The sequence below is a fragment of the Hetaerina americana genome, unplaced genomic scaffold (assembly GCF_022747635.1).
Source record: "Hetaerina americana unplaced genomic scaffold, ioHetAmer1.1.p SCAF_5, whole genome shotgun sequence".
NCBI classification, from domain to species: Eukaryota; Metazoa; Arthropoda; class Insecta; order Odonata; family Calopterygidae; genus Hetaerina; species Hetaerina americana.
The window spans coordinates 2,139,465-2,163,789 of record NW_027287095.1 but is presented as its reverse complement, the minus strand read 5'-3'; the positions used below and the strand labels follow the sequence as shown (position 1 = coordinate 2,163,789).

Genomic DNA, 24,325 nt, shown 5'->3' with positions numbered 1-24,325 from the left:
AAAACTGGTGTCGCGAAAATCACGCAGTAGCTTGTATAATATTATAAAATTCCATCATAAGTGTTAAATTGCGACACAAGAACGACTGAATCGAATTAACTCATTTCGACCGCCAAGTTCTATGACTGAATACAGAAATTCATTAGAAACGCCTGATGATTTGAGTAAGTGAGCGGTAATTAGTATTAGTATTATTATAACATGTCGCAGTTTTAATAACGTGAATGATTAGCACGTAGCTGACATACAGCCGACTAAATGGCCATTCCAGTGCGCAAACTTTCTGATTTATTTTTTCCCATATTCGTTCGGCAAAACAATTGACATCCTGGAAACGCCTTAATTTAGTCCTTCGAAAATGCGAGGTGCGGTTATACAGCCCACCGAGCGGGAATAGGACCGCAGGCGCAAAGACCGTCTCTTGGCCCTGAGACGTGTCCGCTCCCTCTCTCTCTCTCTCTCCCAGTCGGGACTCGCACACCTCCCACGCACGTTTTCCCTCGAGAAATGCTCCATTCACATCCACCATCCCTCACCCCGCTCCCATCCGCCGACCGTCTCTCTCTCCCCCGCCTCCCGATTCTCAGACCCCCCACCTCTCCTCCCACGCATCCTCCGCCAAAGAAGACCCCCCTCCTCCTCCTCCCTCTGACATCGCTCACACACATTCCGAAGTAGGGAAACTTCTCCACCCACGCGTCGCGTTGTCCGTCCCACACACACACAGCGCTGTACCCATAAAGCATTTTGAGCCGAATCTCCCCCTGATGCAAATGACGTCTTACACTCGTTCTTTGCCAAAATGCCTCATTGAAAGGCATTAAAAGAAGTGTCCGAGGAGTCAGATTTCATAACGCCGGTCTCCAAACTGTGATCGAATGTGATCAAATATTTGTATGGCCGGCAGTCATGATATTACTCCCTACATATTTTTTCCTAAAAACCCCATTTTTATCAATCAGTAAATACCTATTCCTCAGACTTGTCACCTTGACAGTGGAATTTTCACTAGTTGGAGAATTACGTGTTAAATCAGACTATCCTTCAAAAACTAATATGCACACTCTTGATTCGAGGAATGTGAAAGTATGGAACAATTGATCCAATGCAAATCCAATTAGTTCTTAAGAGATACAAATATGATTGATTAACAATACCTGAAGTACCGGTATTAAATACGATGTGGGCTGTAGAAAAAACGTCATCTAGAACTTCCAGGTATTTAAATGAAAGAGTCAACCGACTTCAACAGAGATCATGCCGAAAAATTGAATTGTTCAACTCCATCAGCGCTAAAAAAAAGGATTTTTATTAAACGCCAGTAAAACAATATTGAGATGGGGAATAAGCTGTTGGAGAAATTATAAGGAAGAGAGGAAATGAAGGAGACCGAGTGTTTAGCCCATTTTACGAGAAAGCAGACAGAAAGGTGCGTAATGGGACCGAAGGGCCTAAGGGAGGAAGGGAAGGGCCCTGAGGGAAGATATAAGGAAGGAGGGAAAAGAAAAGACTCCATTGGAATGGGTTGTATGCTCTTGCCACGAGGTGCAAGCGACACCTCCGTACGCCGAACGTATTTAATTCCCATCCCCACACGGTCGTCGTGTGCTTGGAAGAAAGGCATAAATCCAAGGAATGGACACCATGGGAGTACGTACCCACTTCACGTTGGTACCGCACCACCACTACCTTACGCCCCCAGCCGCATTCTACCGCACCTCCCGACTCCCCGGTTCCCGCTGACAATACTCCCTCCCCACACCGCTGCAATCCGAGCAAAGCCATCCCCCCTGCCGCCGCACCCTTCGCCTGGTAGCGTCGAACACTCACTCACTCCTCTTCCCTCCCGCCTCACACAACCCACCCCTCCATCCCCTCCGCCACCCTCCGCACTCCCGTCTGCTCCCGGCGTATTTCTACGTGGCCTCTCTCTTCGCCCCCCCCCCCTCGACCCCCGCACGCCCCATCCTTCTCCGATTCCACGTGGAAAAAAACCAGTCCCTTCAACCCCCCCTACTTTTTCTTCTTCCAGGCCCCCGTGTCCCCCCTTCCTTACAGCCTCCCCTCCATGCCTGCCCCCGGTCCCCCCCCCAACCTTCCTCCATCCCTCCTTTTATCCCAGCACAGAATCGAGCTTTTTTCCCAAAAGCGCCTCCTCCGCCTCCTTTCCGGGCCAACCCACCTAAAGCCCACTTCTACCCCCGACCCTCGCGCGATTCCCCGACCCGACAGCCTCCCATCATACCACCCTCGCCCCCGCGGCCCTATTCCCCCTCGCCAGTTCGAACAAAAGCATGTCAGTTCCTCCCTCCTTTCTCTGGCCAGTGTCTACTACTCTGCCCCGAAAAAAACCGCCTCCTCCTCTCGAGTGCCGGCTCGCTTGGGTGTGGAGTGTGTGGAGGGATACGGGGGAATGTTAGAGAGTTGGAGGGAAGAGATAAGGATGGGCACTCAGTCGAGTGTGGCTCGGGTAAAACAAAGTACACCTATAACAAAAATATTACAGGAAAGCGTAGGCGAGAGAGTGAAACGACTCGGGCGAAGGAGGGTGGTGCAGAAATAAAATGGAAATTGCACGAGAGACGTGGCTTCTTTTCTTCAAGAACCAAGATAGAGCACGATAGAAACAAAGGGCATTGGGCCTAAGTGACAACGTTTTAGTTGGGTTTGTGATGGGACGATTGCAGTTTTCCAAAACAGTTTACCATTTCATATTGTGCTCAATTTTACCGATTAAAGTTTAATAACGGAGAGAAAGACATGAATGAGTTCTATCTAAAAATATTACCCTGGCACCTTTAAAACGTAAACGACGCGTGGAAGCACGGCCTTAATTTCGGCTTGAATTTGCTGAAATGTATTTTTCTGTACATACACATTTTGCAATTCATGGAATATTTCATGAACCTCTCAACTGTTGGTAAAATAAAAACTTGGCAGGAAAATAACAAAGTATTAAATAATCAAAGTTTATAAATATATTATAAGTTTGGTGAAAGTTACGGGGCAATAACCATACTGGGGTTGCAGATAATATATAGACCGGCATATAAATAGGAGAAAACAAGCTTCAGGGTGCAAGAAACCCTGTGGAAATAAGTTAAGGTTACGGCAAAATCTATTTAAAGGAAACATGTACATATAATATTGTAATGGTTAATTGATTTGCACGTGCGTGCCAGGAATATAATTGTTTTAGATCATTTAAGCCATCGAAATCGGCAACAAAAAATCAATAATAATAATTCAATATCATTATTATAAATGAATAAAACTTGCAAATCCTGGGGCTATTACATCCAGCAAATGTCATGCACATTACATTAAGCAGAATTAATGATTATGAAACGAAATGCAGGGCCCGTGTGCATACGTACTTGGTCCTGCAGTTTTAATTCTCCAATCAACTTTCCACGAACCCTTCTCCCACTACCTCTCCCACCACGCTACTCGTCTCGTGTTCCTCCAAACTTCCTCCCTTCCCCCAAACGCACCCTCCCACCTCAGACCACCCAGCGCCCCCTTAAAGGACCCTCTCCCTCGGCTCAACACCACCGCTCTCTCCCTCCACAACCCCCTTTTTTCTCGATCCTCCAACAAACCCAACCAACAACTCGCCAGGCGAGACAACCCTCCCTTCCTCTGCCCCATAATACTCCGCCCCGTCCCTTGCCTCTCCTCGACGCCCCTCACCCAGCGAGGTCGATGCTCCACGCCCCCTCCGCCACCCCATTCCCAGTCCCCCCCTTCCCGGCCCTTCTTCCTTTCCCTCGCCCCTCCACCGTTGGTACTCTGACCGAACGTTGCGCCAAACCAACAAACCGAACCCCCTCCCCTTCCCTCTTCCAACATTACGCTCGCCCTCCTGATGCCCCTTCCCTCCCCCCTTAAACCTCACGACCCATCCACAGTCTCAAAAAAAAGACCACCTCCCTCCCTCTCCCCCTATTCCCTCAATCCATTCCCACCCAATCCCCGAGAAAGGGCGCCACTTGGGTCCCCCCCCCCCGAGGGTCACAGGGGATTGCCAGCCTGGAAGGGAGTGGGGTTGCCCGAGTGGGAGGCTGGGAGGAGGAGGAGGGTGGGAGTAGAATTTTTTGGGAAGAGGGAAAACGGGAGGGCGGCGGGGAGAACGGGAGAGAAGGGAGGGTTGAGAGGGACAACGGGCGAGAAGGGAAGGAAAGGGAGGACCGGGGGATTACGTGAGGGGATTAGGCTTAGCGCCTAAGTGGCGATGGGAGGACGAGGAGTGTTTGGGCGCGAGGTGCGGACAGCGGCGATCCTCAGCGGTGGGAATATTAGGCGGGGATGGAGAAATGGAAAGATTGCCTAGGAAGTGAAAATCCTCAGCTCTCTCCAGGGAAAACCCAGTGACCCCAAGGGACCCGGCAACCCTTCCTCCAGCAACCACGGCATCAAACCATCCGGGGAACTAAATATGTGAAAGGTTAGAGAGCATTCATTGAAAAACTAATAGAAAATAGGGTTTAGAGTTCGGTACCCGTAGATCGACTCCTAATTATTCATCACTCACTCCATTCCTTTGTTTTCCGGCACGGATGAACCGTATTTAAATCACGCTTGGGCTAAAAACCATCTTATTTTTCTAAATTTTATTTTTATTCTTTATAACGTATGCATATTTGCACATCACACATATATTTTCTTTACGGTAAGACCCTGAGGAGAGTAACCCTATGATTGGAGGGAGAATCAAGAGGAATGATGAACAGGTATGATTTCCAAAAGGGAACGCGAGTTTTTGGGAGAAATAAAGACACCACAAATAGACAATTGAGGGAAATTCGGAAAAATGCATTCGGAGAACTTTCGTAAAGAATTTCAACTGGAGAACACTGGTAAAATAGTTGTAGGCGACGACAACCAGTTCGAGTCACGCGAATGACGGCGTGAAACCTAATGGCTATGGAACTGAGATGGGCTCGACACGCTCGAACGCAGTTGATCATATGTAAATCAAACTAGACACCCTCCCTTTCGCCGATGGTAGGCAGGGCGATGCCTCGGGATGGAAGACTACCGCGGCCGCGAGTGCCACCCCTGGTCCTGGCAAGCGTGTTGCCGCGACAGGGGCAAGAAGCGATCTCCACTCCACCGCGCGGTTGTACGATGGACCACGGCAGAGAGGGAGATCAGGCGAGAGGAGCGCGCTTCAGTGCGCAGTCGCGCCTTCTCCCGCCGGTGAAGTGGGATGTGGAAGGAGAAGAGACGGCGAAGAATGAGAGAGAAGTCCATGAATCGGGAGGATTCGGTCGAGTTTGACCGACTGAGGGAGGAATTAATCATTTCGGCACTCATGGGTTGACAAATAGTGAAAAATAAGAACTCTTGATATATGTTTGGATGCAGGAGGCGGCGGAGGGAGGAAGATGGTTGGAGGTCGCCTCGGGATTGGGTAGAAAAGGGGTTTCCTTCTGGCTGACTAGAGAGGGGCATGTTGAGGGTCCTTATTTGGGCAAGAATGATTGTAGGGCACGGTTGATCGACCCGTCAAGAAAAGATAGAAGTCTCCTGCAGTTGCAGCGGTGGGCGGCGACGAAATCACCTTGCATTTTGATTCGCCGTACATTCGCGAGACATTTGCAATCATTTGTTTATTATACTCTAAATGATGAACATCGATCTTTTGAATACTGTCTAATTTTTCGGGTGGTAGATAACATGGGATTCCAATTGGCTTAACAGACGGAATTTTGAAATACCATATGTATTTATTATTATAACCGCGAACAAACGAATGTTTTGGTTAGAGTTAAGTGGTTATAGGCATACGAGTGCAAATTTATATGACATACAAAAATTTCGAAGTGTGAAAAGAAACCCCTTGTTTGCAATACCCCAGGCACACGGACGTCGTGGACGTCCAGAGCAAAAAGCGCAAGAAAGAGAATCTTTCCGCCGCTGAAAGGAGTAGTCCCCCCTCCCCCGCGTCGGCACGATAATCATGGCCATAAATCAGTCGATGGGAATCGCCAATATTCACCGAACAGACTGACTCCTTTGGTACGAAGGCCGGGTGGGCGGTCACGGTGAACATGTCCACCGGAGGATCTCCACCACGAAAAATTCCTAGGCGTCAAATGCTTACCTTCCTCCAGCTTACAGCGAATGTTTCCCACCAAAAAATGTCGACTAATAACCTCCCGAGCGAATTGTGTGCGATACGGAGAAAACGCCATAGCCGACCGCTATTTGGAGGGCTGAATCCGTAGGTTTGGGATCTGGAGATGCGTCCCCGGTTAGCCTGATGTCAGAAGAACCGGAGTGATGATTTCATGTGTTTTTTGTGAGATAAAATAAATACTTTCGCAAAGAATACACTCAAATTTCACTGCATGTAAACGTCATCACGATGGGGACGGGCAGTACGGGGACAAAAAAAGGAAGCTCTACGGTGACGATCATTTACATAAATAAAATAGACCAGTTTTCATTCTTCAACCCTCGCTAACGGACGAAGTCTGTATTTTGTTACTTCCTTCAGTTGCATAATATGTTTAGCAAACTATGCACGCCATATATTCACAATGAAGAAGCTTAAAATATTAGTAAACTTTATAGATGACAATATAATATGAAAGAATATGATTTAAGGATTTTGAGAACTGGCTAAACTAAGAAAAAATCTCTTTGGCGAGTTATAACGATTAATTTATTTACTTATTAACGTAGATGGTGTAAACTTGGTAGTGTCAAGAGAATTATCTGGTGATTTGTCATATGCTCGTGCATAAGAAGTTTAAAGTTGCCGGTAAATTTTTGTAACATCAAATACACGAAAAGGGTTCGAAAATATTGATTTTTTTGACTGATACGGCAAATTCAAGTATTAAACAGAACTCAAAATGCTCATTAGTTTATTTTTAGATTATTAATGAATAGATGCAGGCAAAGGATTGCTAGCGTTCCTTCACCAGAAGAGTGAATGACCGGAAAAATAATTCACCACCTAGCAATTTTTATTGCCCATTTGGTTCCACGACAATTGACGTATGGTGCAACCAGTTTATCTAATTTTGCCATCACGGGTAACACGCGGGGAATACCACCACAGAGTTAAGGTGTGATCATCGAGAGGAATCAGAGGGGGGTGATGGTTGGTGCTGAGTGTGATCTGCGGGGTCGAGGAGACATTTATTTTGGGGATGGGGCGGAAAAGAGGAAAGGGATAGCGAAGAGGAAGAAGGGTTTCTTCCTTCGTCTTTCTCACGTCAGGACAATTTCCTACGATAGAGTTGGGTCGCGTGTGCATCTATTAGGAAGGCAAGCGGACGATGCTAAAAAACTTGAGATTATGTTAAATTTACTTGAATTTAAGCCAACCCTGATGAATAGGATACGGAAATAAATGAAAAATAAGATGCAAAGAACGAAAAACACAAACTGCAGGCAATTTATTTAGAGCTTTAGATAACGGTTAGAAAAATGAACCAAATTACTAACTTATTGAACGATTCTCTTTCATTAATTAAGTAGTAGGGGAGTATGCTCATGATCGATATTCGGGTTTCGTATTATAACAATCACTATAGGGAAAATTGTTTATTTAACGTACTGTTTCATCGCACCTCTTTCTTTGGCATCGATGTTTCTTGATAGAGACAACTAAGAATATTAAGAGGACATATGAAGAGGATATTGAAAGAAAAAGTCTTAAATTAGTAGAGTCGGACAACATACGTAGAATAGGAATACGTAAGGCCACCCTCCCGCACGAAATTGCCAGTATCAATGTTTGCAGGACTGCACGTACCAATTCTACTCTCTTCTGGTATTGTTACCAGCAATTTATATGCATACCCAAAGTACAATTAAGTCGGAAAATGTAGCAGTACGACGAGCTATTAGGAGAAAGGAAGAAGCATATAGAACGACAACACGTCCGAAAGCAGTTAGTGCGAGAAATTATTATCCGCAGACCAGATACAGCGAAATAAATGCGGGCTACGTATTTTCTGTATCCTATTGAACTTCTCCCTCATTCAGTCAGAACTCTTAAAAAATGAGTTCACTTTATTCTATTGATTTCGTGGAAACAATTTGTTAAATGATTTCGTCCATGGCAGATAAAGAAGAATATTTGGCGAGAAATGTCTTAACTATCTCACCAAATAGAACCATATCCATTCTTTTTACATTGGGGCATTTTTTACATGGTGGGGCATGCGACGGAGGCCGGCGTGACGGGCCCAACCCCACCTACACGCCCCGCGGTCCCCGCCCGTTATCGCCTACGTCGGCGGCAGCAACGAAGGGAGAAGAACTCCAGCAGCGCGACCGTACCCTCCCTCCCCGACACTCCAAAAAGTCCCCCGTCCGCACACCCAAACCACGCCCCGTCACCTTCGAACCCACACGAACGGCTGTCCACTCCCTGGGCCCATACGCACGAACACACATGCATTAAAACACACTGAACACCCCCGCACACAACCACTGGCGTCCCACTGCATCCCCCCCCCCCACCTCTACTCCGCCTCCTGCAGGCAGACACGTAAACCTAGGGAGAGGATGGGGCAGGCAATGGCCGGCAGGGGAAGGGGGAGGGAAGAGAAGGGATAGAGGTTGCCGAGCACATAGATCGCGCCCACTCCCCGCATCCTGAACCCTCGACCCCCATCCTCCCACGCCGCCCCACCGCACCCCTCTCCCCTCACCGTTAATCGCCATCGTGCGGCCTTTCCCAATTTCCCCTTCCCACTCATCATCCGCGCCAAAGCAACACACTCGCCCGCCCTCCCCAGCGCAACCCTCAGCAACCAACCCCTTCTATATATATCTCTCTCTCTCTCTCGGAGTTCCGGGCTGTATTGTGCCCCGTGGTGCGTGGTTCTCCCTACCTACATGCGACGCCCACGGGGAGGATCGTGTGTGCACGAGGGCCCTGCTTCCGGGCCCTATGCTTATCGAACCGGGCAGTCACCGCGAGAATCATAATTAGGAATCATTAGAATTGACTTAATGGAGCATCATGAAAAACGGTCCAAAACCGAGCGCAGGCATCGCGCAAAGAAGACGAAGCGTTTCTCCGTGATATAAAGCAAGCAAACTCGAAATAAATTGGCCCGATCAGAGAGATTTGGATGCATTACTTATGCAAGCATAATCACGGATATTTGAAGTAAAGGCTTTCAAATGACTCCGTGTAGTTTTTTTCGTATCAAAACCGTTTTGGTTTCCGCAATTGTTTCGCTAGAGGAAATGAAAAGATGAGGGCGAATGCAAAAACTTATGCTTAATGTGTTACATGGCGCGATCGATTATGGAGTCTAGAAAGAAAAATGCTTCCGCACGAAAACCAAAAAAGTAATCAAAACTCATAGCATGAAAAATACACAGCGTTAAATTGAAAATAAACTAATACAAGGCATTAATAACAGATATTTTTATTTTATTTTTTACACTTCGTTACAATGAACGTAAATAATTGGACGTGTTCTGAACACAGGAAGGCGATAATGTCGAATTGTGAAAGTGGAAATGTGGGAGTTCCTGCATATATGGGCAGGGGGGGATGGTTGATTGGTTAATACAATTCTTACTTCAATGAAATTTCGTCCACGACTATCTCTGGCCCGAAAAAGCGTCAACTTCACCCAAGGACCACTCCCGCGGGAGCAACTGCGACGCTTGGATCGGGGGCGCCCAGCCCTACAGGCGCAACGCTGCATTGTCGCTTCGTCCTCGGAGCCTAGGGGGCGTGGTTGAACCGAACAACGAAAGGTAAATGAGAACAGTCGTCGCGAGTAATTGAACCGCGGCCTTTTCAGGTGTGTCCCCCCCCGCCCCGGGTACTGAGAGAGTTGAGAGTATCGCAAAATAAAAATGACCAGACAGCATTGAAATTCCTTTAACGAAGCGCAGAGTTCTGCTTTCTACTGCAAGAGCGACCATTAAGTCAGAGACCAAGGACACGCGAGTGCATACCTCCCGTTTGACCATAAACAGACCCACTTCTTTCGATACCGATGGACACTGCGGTAATAACTATTTAAGATGAAAAAATGCCAGGGACGAAACGGAAAAAAATCCTCTCCTTCCCATTACGTGGAGGGGGGGGTGTTCTTGGCGATTACGCCACCAGCTATTTTACTAGGAAACAAATTCGCAAACGACTACGAGGTAAAAACTACCCGGGAGGGAAAGAGCGCTTAACTCGAGGAGAAGTCAAGAAAAAAGATTTGAGCAGGCGACACAAGTTTATCACTGCGTTCAGCGCATGGATTCGGATAAACAATAATGTCTCGGGCGAAAAAGCGAAACACGCTCAATTTCACGAATATTAAAAGAAGACGGCTGAATTCAAGTGGGGGTCGAGACTGTGATGAAAGTGTCCTTGTTCTGATGCATTTCATTGCCCACGCTGGCATTTCCATGAAAATGGAAATGTCAGCGTGGGCAATCTTGTCCGAGAGAAGGGAAGACTGTGGTGCATAAAGAGGTAAGAAGGTGAACCGCGGTTATAGGCGAGGTATAATGCATGGTCAACCCTCGAAAACCCCTACCTCGGCACTCACTACAGAGTATCACCCAACAACCAAACCCACCCTCGGTTTATTTCTTCTCCGATATCGCCCCCGCTGCCTGCATCTAATATTTAGCCACAGATGGGGAGAGGGGTAGCGTGGACAGCGCGCGCCTCGCGGCCAACTCTGCTACCGCGCGGTGCAAGAAATGTTGGGTAAGTGGGTGGTGGGAGGAGGAAGAGATAAAAGCGGGAAGGGGGCGCGTGACGAGGTATAATGGAGGCGGGGAGGTTTGGGGGTGGGGCGGTAGGAGGGTCGGGGGAGCGTACATACGAAGGAAGGGCTGAGGCGAGGACGAAATATGTAGTGCGTCGCATCTCATGCTTCAACCACCCCTCCCCCTACAGTGCGCTCCCCCCACCTCACACACCCATCCGCTCCTTAACCGACCCCACCGCCGCATCCGGCTGCGAACCATTCTTCCTCCCCCCCCACACCCTCGCCTCCCGCATCACCCCCCCTCAATTCTTCACCACTCTTCGCAATTCCCTCCCCTATCCTCGCCCCCGTCGCCTCCTTCCCGCCCCCTCTCCGGCACTTCGCCCCACTCCCACCCTCTCACCTCCCATCCCCCCCGATGGCAGGTTAAACTGTCAGCCTGCAGTACCCCGTCACCTCGCCAACAAGGCCCCGGCGATCGGCCGGCCTCTCCGCGGCAACCCCGCCACCGAACCCCGGGAACGGTCTCATCCTACTACTCCTGGTGATCCTCTCCGGTGATGTGAGTGTTAACCCCGGCCCCTCCGGCTCTTCCTTGAGCATGTATTACCAAAATGTCCGGAGCATAAACAACAAAATATCTACGTGCAACTCTCACGACCAAGAGCTATCCAAATTTGATATTATAGCTCTCTCCGAGACTTGGCTGGCACCATCTTTCAGTGACAGTGAGTTGTTCTTCTCGCGCTCTCACTCGATTCATAGACGAGATCGCCCCTCTAGAGGAGGCGGAGTGTTACTCGCAATTAAATCGGTGTTTCTTTCGAAACGAAGAAAAGACCTAGAGACCAACTGTGAAATTGTGTGGAGCGAATTATCATTACCCCATGTAAAGGCCTCAAAGACCAACAAACTATTCGTTGGCTGTTTTTACCGTCCTCCCGCAAGTGACTTGAGTGTACTTGAAAGTTGCCTCGACTCTGTGTTTCGGGCCATAAATCTGGGACCTGTAATTCTTGTGGGTGATTTTAATTTATCTATTCGCTGGGAATCTCCCACGAACGGCCACCCGCTCAATGCCAATGACAATTTTTTTATAGAACACTTTGTAAATGCACTCCAACTCCCACAACACTGTCTCAAGAGCACCCGTGATACGGCAACCCTGGACTACCTGCTCTCGACCGCTGTGCCCGAGTCAATCACCCCCGGCAGAAATATTTTCGACTCAGACCACCAGTCCATTGATGCCCATTTCTTTTTCCGTGGCTCCTGGAAATCCCGTAGGGCTCCTCCCACTCCATCTAAGCCCTTTCTTGCCTGGTCGAAGGTTCGCTGGGAGGACGTCAACCGCTCCCTCGACCTTATTCCCTGGAGCGTCCTTTCCTCATTATCCCCTGAAGAAGGAGTGGACTTCTTTCACGCTGTCCTCGAGGCCGTCATAAAAGACTTTGTTCCTCGAGTTAAGCCCAAGACAAAAAAATTCCCTTCATGGTTTAAACAGGATACCATACATGTCCTGGGTAACAAAAATCGCGCTTGGTATCTCCATAAGGCCGTCCCGAATGTGGAAACGCGCCGGTCATACGTTGATCTCCGCCGATATTCCAAATTCCTCATTCGCCGTGACTATGAAAACTACGCTCAGACTGTTTCCTCCAATATTTCCTCCAGCCCCAAAAAATTCTGGTCCTTCATCAATCAGCGCCGTAATCGTCCTCAAATTCCCGAAGCACTCTCCTATGGCACCAAAAATGCCGCGGGATCAGAGAGACCCAACCTCTTTCTAAATTTTTTTTCCGATTGCCTGCTGCCTGCTTCTAACCTCAGTATTACCTCTGCCCATTCCCTCCTTCCTAAAATAAACCATTCCCTATCCCACTTACAGACAGACTCCCGGGAAGTCTTTCAATATCTATTGAAAATACGCCCCCACCGCTCACCCGGCCCAGATGCTCTCAGCCCTAAATTTATTCGCAATTGCGCTTCATCCCTCTCACAACCTTTAGCCATCTTGTTTAATCGCTGTTTTTCCCTAGGAACCTTCCCTCCTCAATGGAAATGCGCTAATATCATTCCAATACATAAAACAGGTCCCAAGAATGATGTTTCAAACTATCGCCCTATATCATTGCTTCCAATCCTGTCTTCCGTTTGTGAACGCATTATTCTCAACAGGATTTATTATTTCACCTCTCCCTTTTTATCTCCTCAGCAGCATGGTTTCCTCCCAGGCAGATCATGCCTGACAAATCTCACTGTCTTTCAGCACCACGCCGTCATGGCAATAGACAAATCAAGTCAACTTGATGCCATCTACCTTGACTTCTCCAAGGCTTTCGACGCCCTCCATCATCAACTCCTCCTTCATAAACTCAGCCAACAGTTCGGCATTCATGGTATGTTCCTTAGCCTTCTCTCTACCTTTCTCACCCACAGAACTCAGCGTGTGATACTCTCGGATGCTTCTTCCTCTTGGTCTCCTGTCACGTCTGGGGTTCCCCAGGGCAGTGTCCTTGGGCCATATCTTTTCAATTTATTCGTTAATGATCTTCCTTCCCAACTCCTTTCCTCCCAGGTCCATACACTTCTCTACGCTGATGATTGCAAGATCTACAAGCAAATTAATAACATATCTGACTGTACTCACCTTCAACTTGCCTTACATAAAATTTCCCTATGGTGTGACACCTGGGGGCTTAACTTAAACCCTGGAAAATGCAACATCATGACTCTTGCTCTGAAAAAAAACCCCTTGATGTTTAACTACTCAATTAATTCAACTCCCTTAAATCGAGTAACAGCAATTAAAGACCTCGGCGTTCTAATTGACCAGAAACTAAATTACTCCGGCCACATTCAGACTTTAAAAAATAAAGCAATGTCCCTACTAGGCCTTCTTTACCGCTTCACAGAAATTAAAGATCCAATTGCACTCCACTCGTACTTCTCATTAATTGTCCTTCCCATCATATCATATTGCTCCCCCATTTGGTCCACATCATCCCCAACTAACCTTAAATCCCTTGATTCCATCTCTCACTTCTTTACCAAAATAGTCCAACACCGAGTCCCACATTACCGCAATATGTCCTCAAATGCTGTTCTGTCTTCCCTATCCATTTCTAGTCCCCAAAGCTGCAGACTTAAAGCTGACTTAAAACTCCTCTACAAGACCCTAAACTCGGCTATTGATTGCCCTGAACTGCTATCTTTCTTTAACTTCAGAATACCAACCCGATCCACCCGCACCCACTCCCTACTCCATCTGCCTATTCCTAGAATATCTCTCACCAAGCGCTCACTGTTATTTCGCCTCTCCTCCCTTCTAAATTCACTCCCTCACACTGTCGACCCCTTTAACCTATCATGCAAAAACTTCACCACCCAAGCTTTATCCCACCTTTCAGTAAATTAAAATTTTCCCCTGTCCATGCTTGGTTCTCGTTGTTATTGTTATACTGTTATTGTCTTTGTCCTCTTTTATGTTTGTTATATTTGTCACTGTAAATTGGCGCCACTGCTGTATGTGAACAATGTTTTAAAATAAAATAAATAAAAATAAAATAAAACCCTTCCCCCTCCCTTCCTCCCAGCTTTAGACTATTGCCCACAGCGCTCTTTCGCGGAAAACGTGCGACTCTGCGGAATTTCGCCCCGGCTCTTCCCCAGGTTTCTCAACGCGAATCGGCTGTTTCACGGTGGCTCCGTCGAAAACGAAATGTGTCAGATCGCGTTTAAAAACACGAAAATAAATTCAATAGGGCGATTGCGTGTAAATTTTCTCTCGGGCCCGAGTAACGCGCGCGAAAACTCTCTGTCTTGAAAGAATACTTTGCCTAGTGACACGCCAAAAAAAAGTCTACATAACTCTTGAGGATAAATGGTAACGGTTTCCAACGCCTGACAGTGTTTCCCCGAAATACAAGGGGGCATCCGACACTCAAAAGAGCTCCCGAAACAGTAATGATGCCATCGCGAGAAAAGTTTAATAAGAATATAGTTAATAAGTAAGAAAGCGTTCAAATTATAAGAAAAATTTGAATGAGGAGAAAAATATAAGATTAAAATGATTATAATTTGATTCTAAATAATTCCGAGGTGAGAAAAAAGCACAAATTCTAACAGGATATTGATTTAAGTTTAAAATTTCATACCAGGCAAAGGAAAATAGATGATCTTCTGAGTCTTTTTCGCAGGACCTTGGAGTACGACAGTGAAGACCGCACGAGGAACTTTCCCGAGAATTCGAACGCACGAGTTTTTACACAGTCCTGATCACGACCCGCGATGAATAAATACCATACGCACTCCCACCCCCTTTTCCCCAACCACCCACCACCGTCGGATCTCCTCAACACCCCCCCTTCTTCCATCATCTTCCCCGTAGGACGGAAAATGACATGCGCAATGGCAATTAAGAGGATTTTTCTGGATTTAAAGGCTCCACTTTTTCGGGCAGGGGAGGAATAACGAGAGGGAATGAAAAAATGGAATACAATTCCTTTCGATCCCTTCCCCTAACCCACCCAGTCCCTCTTAAAAGTAATACGGAAAAAATAAATTCCCCTCTCCTCCCGGCCATCCCTTACATTTTTCCTCTCTCTCTCCCTCCGCTATACGTTTGCGGGGCACACATTCCAATTAGATGGATCAGACACGCGGCACGGAGTCGGCCAAAGTCGTGGAATCGCGATCCCGCCCATTTATTCATTCCGACCTCCATCCCGCGGACGCCCCATCCACCCGCGAGCGCTCAGCCGACTCCCGCGCTTTTGCGACTCTTGTCCCTTCGCCCACCACCCACGCCCTTCCCGCATGCACCGACCGTGCCTCCTCCGCACGTCATCCTCCACCTCCCTCTTGCCATCCCCTCTATCACTGCGTTTCCACTTCCTCTTGCTCTCGACTTTATCTCTGCTCCGTCTCCACCATCCTCCCACTGCCATTTCCCCACACTCTCTCTCCCCGTCACAACCGTGAAAATTCGAGATTCGGGTTGTTACCTACGCGCAAGGCGTATCTTGGAATGATTACTGTTGCACAACAACGATGGGCCAGACTTATTTGTGTTTACAAATGTCAGTGGGTCGTAAATTAATTCTTCTTAAACGGGGTTTAGTTAGTTTACAGCAAGTCTGACAGGTGGAAAAAATAATTCGTGAAACAAAACTAGCTAGGTTTCGACTTAGAGAGTCATCATCAGGTTCCGATATGAATCACTTCCACGAAGTTACGCTTCAAACCATTCTAATATTTTAATGATCCAACCGCTAGATACAAAAATGTTTAATAATGATTTTTAGCAAACTAACATTATTATTACCTACTAATATGATTCTGAAAATTAATGACGACGAATTTACAGTCCCTTAAAACCTTACTACTATTGTTAGCGAGGGAAAAGTTAGTCGACGTTAGTAAAACAGACGAAGAGTGTTCGAAATTTCATCTTTACAAACAGACTACCAAACACTGGAAACAAAATAGAATTAAGTCATCAATCTATGTGTGGCCAAGTGAATGCTTTGTAAATCATGTCAATCTTTCCACCAAACCCCTTAGTTTATCAAAATGTTTTCTTGCGTCAAACGAGATAGTTGACTCTAAGATGCTAACGAAAATGACTTCGCTGCTTTGTATACTTTCTAACGAGAAACAGCGTCGCCAATCACAGCCGACCAATTAGTGGAATGGACCCCACCGATGCATGGTTCGTGTCCGATGGAGCCAAGAAGGAGGAAGTGATTGGGTATATAAAAACGAAAGACCGCGGAGAGGAGCGGGGAAATGAGGCGGCGAAAGAAGAAGTGGGTGAAGGGAGCGTACGATATTCAGCGGGCGGGGGACGGGGGAGTGGGACAAGCCCGTAGGAAAGAGATCGAACGCGGGGTCGGAGAGAAAAAGTACGTGGGAGGGGGAGTAGTGAGTGGGCGAAAATTGGGCGACCGGAGGGGAAGAGGGCTAGAAGCTGTTGGGCGGGGAGAAGAGGGGAGGGAAACGACGAAGGAGAAGAAGGGATGATAATTGAACGGGGGGAGGAGTAAGGGAGGGGTCGGAAGGGGATTTTAAAAAAAGGGAAGGCAAGAAATGGACGCGTCGGGGGGGGGGAGAGAGAGAGAGAGAAGGAAAAGGATGGGTGCGTATATCTGCCGAGCTTTTTCAAAGCACCACCAGAGGGGAGGGAAGGAGCGGGGGTGGGAGAAGGGATGGTGGTGGGTTAGGAGGCAGTTTGAGCATGACGTCACGCCGTGAGTTTCGAATCCGCCCCCCCTCCCCCAATGCTACCACCACCACCATTTTCCCCCGCCCGCCCCATCCCTTTCCCCGTTATATATCCCCCGCGCGCGCTCCGCCCCTCCCTTTCGCCAAACTACCCCCGCATCCAGCGCGCCGTTCTCTAACCTCACCCTTCCCCCCCCACCCACTCCTTTCACCCACGAACTACTCCCCTCCCCGTCCTCTCCTCCCTCGTCATCCCTTGCGACCCCTATTATCTGCCTTCCCCTTCCCACGCACTCACCACCACCCGCCCAAGCGCCGCGCCAGCTTCCCACCCCACTCTTACCTCCCTCTTCCCCTTTTCTGTTCTCTCCCCGATCCCCCCCCACTCCGCGTCCCTCTAACCCCTCCTTGGCCGCTCTATTATCTGCCCTTCCCTTTCAAAACCCCACCTTCCACTCCCTCCCTCCCTCCTCCGGCCTGCGCCGTTACCCCACCCCACCCCAAGCAGACGAGCCTCACGAAACATTCACAGCACACACACACCGCCTTCCCCGCCGCCATTCCCCGACCTCACCCTCCCTCCTCTCTCTCTCTCCTTTCGCTGCCTCCGTTGTCCTTTTAAGCACCTCGGCTACTTCCTCCTCCTTCCTCGCTCCCTCCCTCCACGCGCGCTGCTATCTACGGTCCTCACTCACGCCCTCTCTTTCCCTCTCTCTCCCCCACCTCCATTTATCGCTATCTCTTCCTTTCACGAGTACTCCTCTCTTTCTCTCTCTCCACCTTCCTTTCTCTCTCATATCCTTCTCTCGACTCATCCCCTATCCCCACACCCATCCCCTGCCCTGTGGCCCAAATCCTCCTCCGACCAGGCCGGATGTTGGCCCCTCCTCCCCCCGTTTCACGCACCCCTCCCCTCCCAAGCAACGCTCACCCCTCCCCACAAGCCCTTCCCCATTAGCAGTACTCCCTTTGACTCCCTTTCTCTCTCTCTCTTTTCCTACCTCTTTCTTCTCCCGATTTTTAAGCCCACTTCACCCGCCGTTCCTTCGAGCGAAGGGAATTTATGAATTTGGATGTCCAAAGTTTGAAGAACCGTGGAGAATTTGTTTCGCCGGGCCTTATTGCCGTGTTCGGCCAAATCCCTGTGTTCGTAAGGAAAGGGTGAAACTTTCTCCAAGTCTTTGATAGATTATAGTGCAAGGATTTGCACGCCAGTGGATGCCCGGTACAATTATTGACAGAGTTTATTTTCACAAGGAAAACAACTCCCCGAGTAGTTTAGATGATTCAATTAAAGGGAGAGGGGGGTAATCCAATGAATGAAATCGTAGCAATGAAGGATAAAACCGTCTAAAAATAGGGACAGACGCTACGTTTCGTCAGGGAATCTGCATTGAGAACTACTATATGCACAGTCCAGGAGTCCCAATACACACGTATCGACGTACCAGGTTTTATTTTCCTCCTTGATTTATCAATTAAACCAACATGTATCAAAACTTATACAGCTCATTTGAAAAGAAGCGATATTTTGGCACGTGAGTATCACCTGATATGAATTTGATGAATCTCAATGTGAAAGACTTTTAAATTATATGGCAGAAGTGCGTGACTAAAAGTCGTATGAAAAATGTAACAATAAAAATAGGGTAAATAGGAGCCCCTCATCTCCTTTCCTAGTGGAACACATTTTTTACCCAAGGGAACATGTATGTTGCCATTCGCACCCAGGATCGCAAGAAATCCAATCACTTTACGGAAAAAGCTATTCGTCGCACCTATGTAGTAAGTAGCCTCCCCCAAAATATTTCTATTTTCTTCCGCCAGGCAGTCGAGGAGGACGACGGTCTCCCGATTGCTTCCCTCGCACAGCCTCCGTCCTTTCACTTCTCCCGTTCGCAGACCATCCAAGGGGACTGCCCTCTCTGGACTCTTGCATATCCGGGTTCGACTGCAAGTGACAGGAGCCCAGCCTTCGGACTCGCAGTGTGGGAGCATCATTTGATGTGACGACCCTCGATGAGAGATAGTTTCGCGTCTGCGCGGCAGATGAAAGGACGCGACCGACTGGAGAAAACGAGGCTGACGGAAAACCGTGCAATGTGCAAACCGCGATCTAAGTTTTAGCAACCGATTGAAAAAAAGGAAGTCAAATCGGAAGAACTTGAGACTTTTATACTCTTTCGGAAATTGCCACAAATTGAACATCAATTCCACATGTGCCAATCACTATGGTATTCCATCATCTCCGACTTCTATGTCTTACTGAAGGGAAGAACGGATATAAGTATATCGTTTTCAGTTACGATCGAAATTCAGAGTATCTTCTGTACAGTGATATTTTTCTGACTCAAATCACTCGGGCAGAAACCAATACCCTTAAATTGTTCCATTTTACGGTTGGTGACCTAATACCCCCCGCCACACGCCCTTGCGGCGGCTGGCGGGGTATTATGTACATGTAGATGTAAATACATTCCCGACATTCTAAAATACTAGCTACTACACTCATGTTATCATACGAAATGTTAGTCTGACAACACCCAACTATATAGTATATACTTTGAAAATACACACTCAACCCAGAACAGTTAGTTAAGCCATAAAGATTAGCATTAACATACGACATTTTAAAGTAATAAGTAAATGAGGAAAAACGCAAACAGCAACAACGGAATTTTCATCGAGCTGTAAAACGAAAATATTTACAAAATGTCAACTCTTGTAGAAGATAATTCGCACTTACTCCATTATAGAGGCCATTTCGAGATCTCTTGATCATTCGTCCCAGCGACATCTCCTCAACCGACAGGTTACTCACCTATACAGGAAGAGAAAATTATTCACAATTAATCACAAAAGTCGTCTTAATGTCACAGGACCTAAGAAAATAGAACTCATCACTCAACGAGGTTGCGAGAAAAAAAGAAACTGTGCCATCACCCAACTCGTCGCATTTCTCTGCGAGGAATACACAAACTTGCCAACCTCCAATCGCATCAACACAAGCGAACACAAAATGTACCTTTTAATTGTGCATTTCAATTCAAATTTAATAATCGAATACACACTCGTTAAACCTGGCATTCAGTAAGGTATAGAAGGGAGATTTTTTTCAAGGAATATGAAAAAGCACCAAAAGGATAAAGAATCAAAGTGTTTCCAGAATATGCATATATTTGACCATGAGCTGCATAGTGTAATGCGTTGTCATTTAAGCCAAATAAATTAAATATTGGCAAATGCAATGTCGCAGGAAGACCGATTTCATAACGAAAATATACCCTCAAAACATAGGCAAACACAGGCAAATGGCAACAGAAAGTTAACGGCATATTTGGTTCGTAATGTAATGGTAACAATGTTGGTCTCGTGCTTAAAGGAGGGATGATATAATGAATATCATTAACTTCAAAAACTCTTCCGTGCCTCAGATACGAGCAATTATCGAGCGAGGGATCGATGATACGCAAAAGTAGCTTCAAGAGGCCGACCGACACAAATGATGATTTCCGAGAGGGTTACAATCATCGAATCAATTCACCAACGAAAACGAACAACAGGACCGCGGAGCGAACCCATCAACAGTTTGTTAGTCCAAAAAAGGAAGGGCGGCGGGTGTAAAATTTAATTGGCCGAAGCACGCAGTCCTTTTTCGGGGGTGCGATACAGCCATAAACATAGCCATCGAGGCAGAAGAGAGAGAGAAAAGACAGGACGGAGGCCAGAAGGCATGCGGAGGGAGGGTGGACGGGGTGGGTGGTTGCTCGGGAGAGTGTGGGGGGGGATCGATGGGGGGGAAGCAGATGCCTCGGGGTCCGGAGGGGGGAGAGGGAGAGACGGGGGGCCGGGGAAGACGAAAGAGCGAACTATAAAGAGGAAGAGGGGAATATGAGATATATTTGGAAGGGGAGAGAATTTTGGGGGAGAAGTGTGCGGGGGCATGGAGGGAAGAAAAGGTTTAGGGGAGGCGAGGGGTGTGCATGGGGTACGGCAGGGGTGGAGCGTCGGCCGGAGCCAGGGTTTTAGGGGAGGAGGATGAAATACCTCGTCCTCTTTCAAGGTGCCCCTTCCCGCCTCTCGCCCGTGTTCACCCGCTCCATAATCCACCCATCGCGTCCGCATAGCGACCCGACTCAACTACGAATGCCACACCTCCCCGAAAGCCCAAACTCCTCATGCCGCGCCAGACAAAAAAAAAAGGGTTGGACCGCCGGGAGGGCAAGGTGGGCATCGGGAGGGCAGGTAAAGGGAAAGAAAGGGCCGTGCAGGATACGCCGAGGGATGAGGAAGGAATTGTAATGCGTGGCTGAGGAGGCGAGGGACCCGGTACGGCGAGTGGAGAAGGAGGTTGGATGATGATGAGGTGAAGTTGTGTGGGAATTGTGGAAAGGGTGGATGGAAAGTCCTCTTCACTGCACTTCATGGCGAGAAGGGTGGAAAGTGTTCATCTTCCTAGGGTGGCTTCCTTCTTCGGTGATAAGGAAAACTGGCAGACAGTGGCGCTCACTCACGACAGGAGACGTTGCATTTTGGAATGATGTACGGCGCTGAGTCATCATCGTTTTAATAATGTCCTACTTGATTTTTTCAATGAAGGACGGCAAGAATCTCCAAGTAAACTTCACGTACATTCCCTAGCATGCGCCCAAGAAGAGAGTTGCCGCATGAGTCGCAAACTCTCGAGTAGGTAGACATATCATTAGGCAGAACTCTTTAGTGTATAACGTTAAAGATACCTCAAATTAGTGCCAAATTTTCATGCACCGAGTTGAAATACCATAGATCCTTGAACGCTTTAAAAAGTTTTCACAATCTTTTTCCAAATACGTGACAACGAAACCATTAAAACAACGAAACTCAGCGACGTAACAGTGGAACAACGAGAGCGCAAACGCAGGCCAAACACCAAACATGATGATTACAAAATGACATATATTGTGGTGGTAATCACACTGTTCACATAAAAGGAGACAGGCAGATTAAGGAGAATTACTAAAGTATAACTCAGAGCAACCTGCACCCCTTCCAACTCGACTACGAGTCCTCCCAAATGGCCCCATCATGGGAACGCAACCCATTTACCCGAGTCATGCGAGTACGTATGTATACGGTACAACAAACAGGAGAGAAATTACGACCCGTGATACTGCCGCCTCCAACGGTAGTTCAAATATGCCCCCTCCCCGGTGGGTGCGGCACTCCGGGTGAAGGAAGGCTGGATGGGCGGAGGGTGTGTGGTGCTGTAGGTGCCGGGTTGAGGGAGGGAGGGGAGGTTTGAGGAGCAGAGGCGGGATGACACCGCCGGGTGTGAGAAGGACGCGGAGGTTTGGAAGCGCGGGCGCAGATAGCGCGCAGCAAACTGCTTTCACTCCAAACCACAACAGAGCGGAGGGAGAAAGGAAAGGAAAAAAATGTACTCGATATTAATCGGTCCTTCGTCGAACCCCGCCACCTATTTCATCCTCGAAATTGCGAGTGCGTGATGGGCCTGCAATTATGAGAGTGGACCTCTTTCCAACGTAATGAGGTGAATCTGAGCCATATGCATACTGTTGAAGGGCGTGAGGCACTCCTAACTTAAAAGTACTAGATGCAAGATTTTGTCCGTTTTATTCCGCTCTATGGCGGAAGTTTTAATTCAAAGAAAGAACTCCAGCCAATAACATCGAAGTAGAAAAATTCCTGTGAACACTAATATTACCAGATTTTGCGGCGTAGGTTCAGCAGAAGGAATCACCACAGAAACATGTCGTAAAATGCCTACAAGAATGATATACTTATATTTATTAAAGATTAACTAATACGGGGCTAATCTTAAATTGCGCACATTAAGACTTCATACCGAATATTTTAGAGTGCTTATCGATCACACATGTGTCGCCAAATGCAAAATGTTGGTTAAATTGTTCACAGGAGAACGAGAAGTAAAAACATAAGCAAGAGAGAAGCGCACATGCGGCACAGGTGTTAGACATACGCGTACATGGAATGAGGTATGAATTCGGGGGAGACGCGACGGGAGCTGCGAACTATGAAGTGAGACGGATGGTCGAGGGATGTGAATGGACAGGGTGCCAGGGTTAAAGGGGTGGGAAGAACCAAGCGTCCGCCAACGACGAAGGGGGGTAGACGACGAAGAAGAGGAAGCTCAGGGGAGGAAAATCAATGGGATCAAAAAAGAGTATCCAGCAAGCAACAAGAGAATCTGGCGGAGAGGGGGAAACATAGAGGGTTAAGATGCAGCAAAAGGGAATATTATGAAAGGAGAGATGGTAACTGGTGCTTAAGTCTGAAGACCAGCGGAGAGGCATGTGTGTGCAAAGGGGCAGGCAGCCCCGCCGACTGAAGAGATCGAGTTGGGGTCATATTCACCCTCATGGAATGCGAGATCAAAACCCGCACTGAGTACAGCATTTCCCACTTTTAGTATCAATTAACAAAGAACATTATTGACGGAGAAGTAATGTGCCAACATATCAATCCCCAGATATGAAGGGAAAATAGTTCAGTCAGAAGCACATACATACACGGGACATCGATATTGAGGAACTTTGGTTACAAATTGTTTGAGTCAAAGTCGAAAATTAAAAGAGAAATAACGCAATCGCGTCACCTTGTCGTCAGCGTAAGATCCTGGAGTGTGCAAAAAGACACTATTTTTCCTGCGGATCGGAGGAGGTTACGGCGTGGGTGAAAATGGCTGTAGCACATTCAAGCAGCGAGGACTTAGTATAACCGCGACAGTTCCACGCCGTTGCGGAACGCCTCAAGAACGTAGGACAATGAGCGAAGACTGTGCATTGGACTTAAACCACCTCCCCCGTCGGCTGCATTTCGATGACACTAACATCTACAAACATAACAGAAGTGAACCAAGAGTTAACGTACTCGGGTCTGGCGCTACCCCGTTTTCACCCGTCCACGGAGGTGGGGCAGTCAGTCACCCCCCCCCCCCACGAGGATCCGTTTGATTCCCCAACCAATCCCACCCGCTCGTCTCATTCCGCAGTCCCCACCTCCTGGTTTCTCTCCAGGACGAACGAATCCCCACTCCCACTAGCGACCCTTCTTTCTGATGAAGAAGGCAACCAAGGTCCTACTGCTACCCCCACCCCTCCTCCTCCCACATCCCCCCCGCCCCCACCCCGTCTCGAGCGAGGTGGAAGAAGACAAGAGGGAGAAAAAGAAAAGGAGTGGAGGAGAGAAAATCGCCTGTCTCTTATAACCCATCTCCTCCTCCCATTCCCTCTCTCTCTCTCCTCCCAACCCTCATCCTCCCCCGCCACTCCGCAACCTTACCGCCCCTCACCGCCGAGAGCTCACTCCTCCTCCTACGGCGTTGCCATGCCGAGGAAATTGGACGTCTCCGGGTGGGGGAGGAGTGGGGGCCG

At 47.9% G+C, this 24,325-nt stretch overlaps 1 protein-coding gene across 7 annotated transcripts in view; it reads right to left on the bottom strand.

Annotated features, from left to right (window-relative positions):
- The window catches only part of LOC139694323 (uncharacterized), a 119,295-nt gene that overhangs the window by 71,258 nt on the left and 23,712 nt on the right, over positions 1 to 24,325 (bottom strand). For 4 of the 7 annotated variants that reach the window (XM_071592808.1, XM_071592807.1, XM_071592812.1 and 1 more), the window contains exon 2: positions 19,678 to 19,752. The exons of the other annotated variants lie outside the window; for them this stretch is intronic. In XM_071592808.1, coding sequence (XP_071448909.1) covers positions 19,678 to 19,752 — 75 coding nt within the window. The remainder of the gene's footprint in view (positions 1 to 19,677; positions 19,753 to 24,325) is intronic. 7 annotated transcript variants of the gene reach the window in all.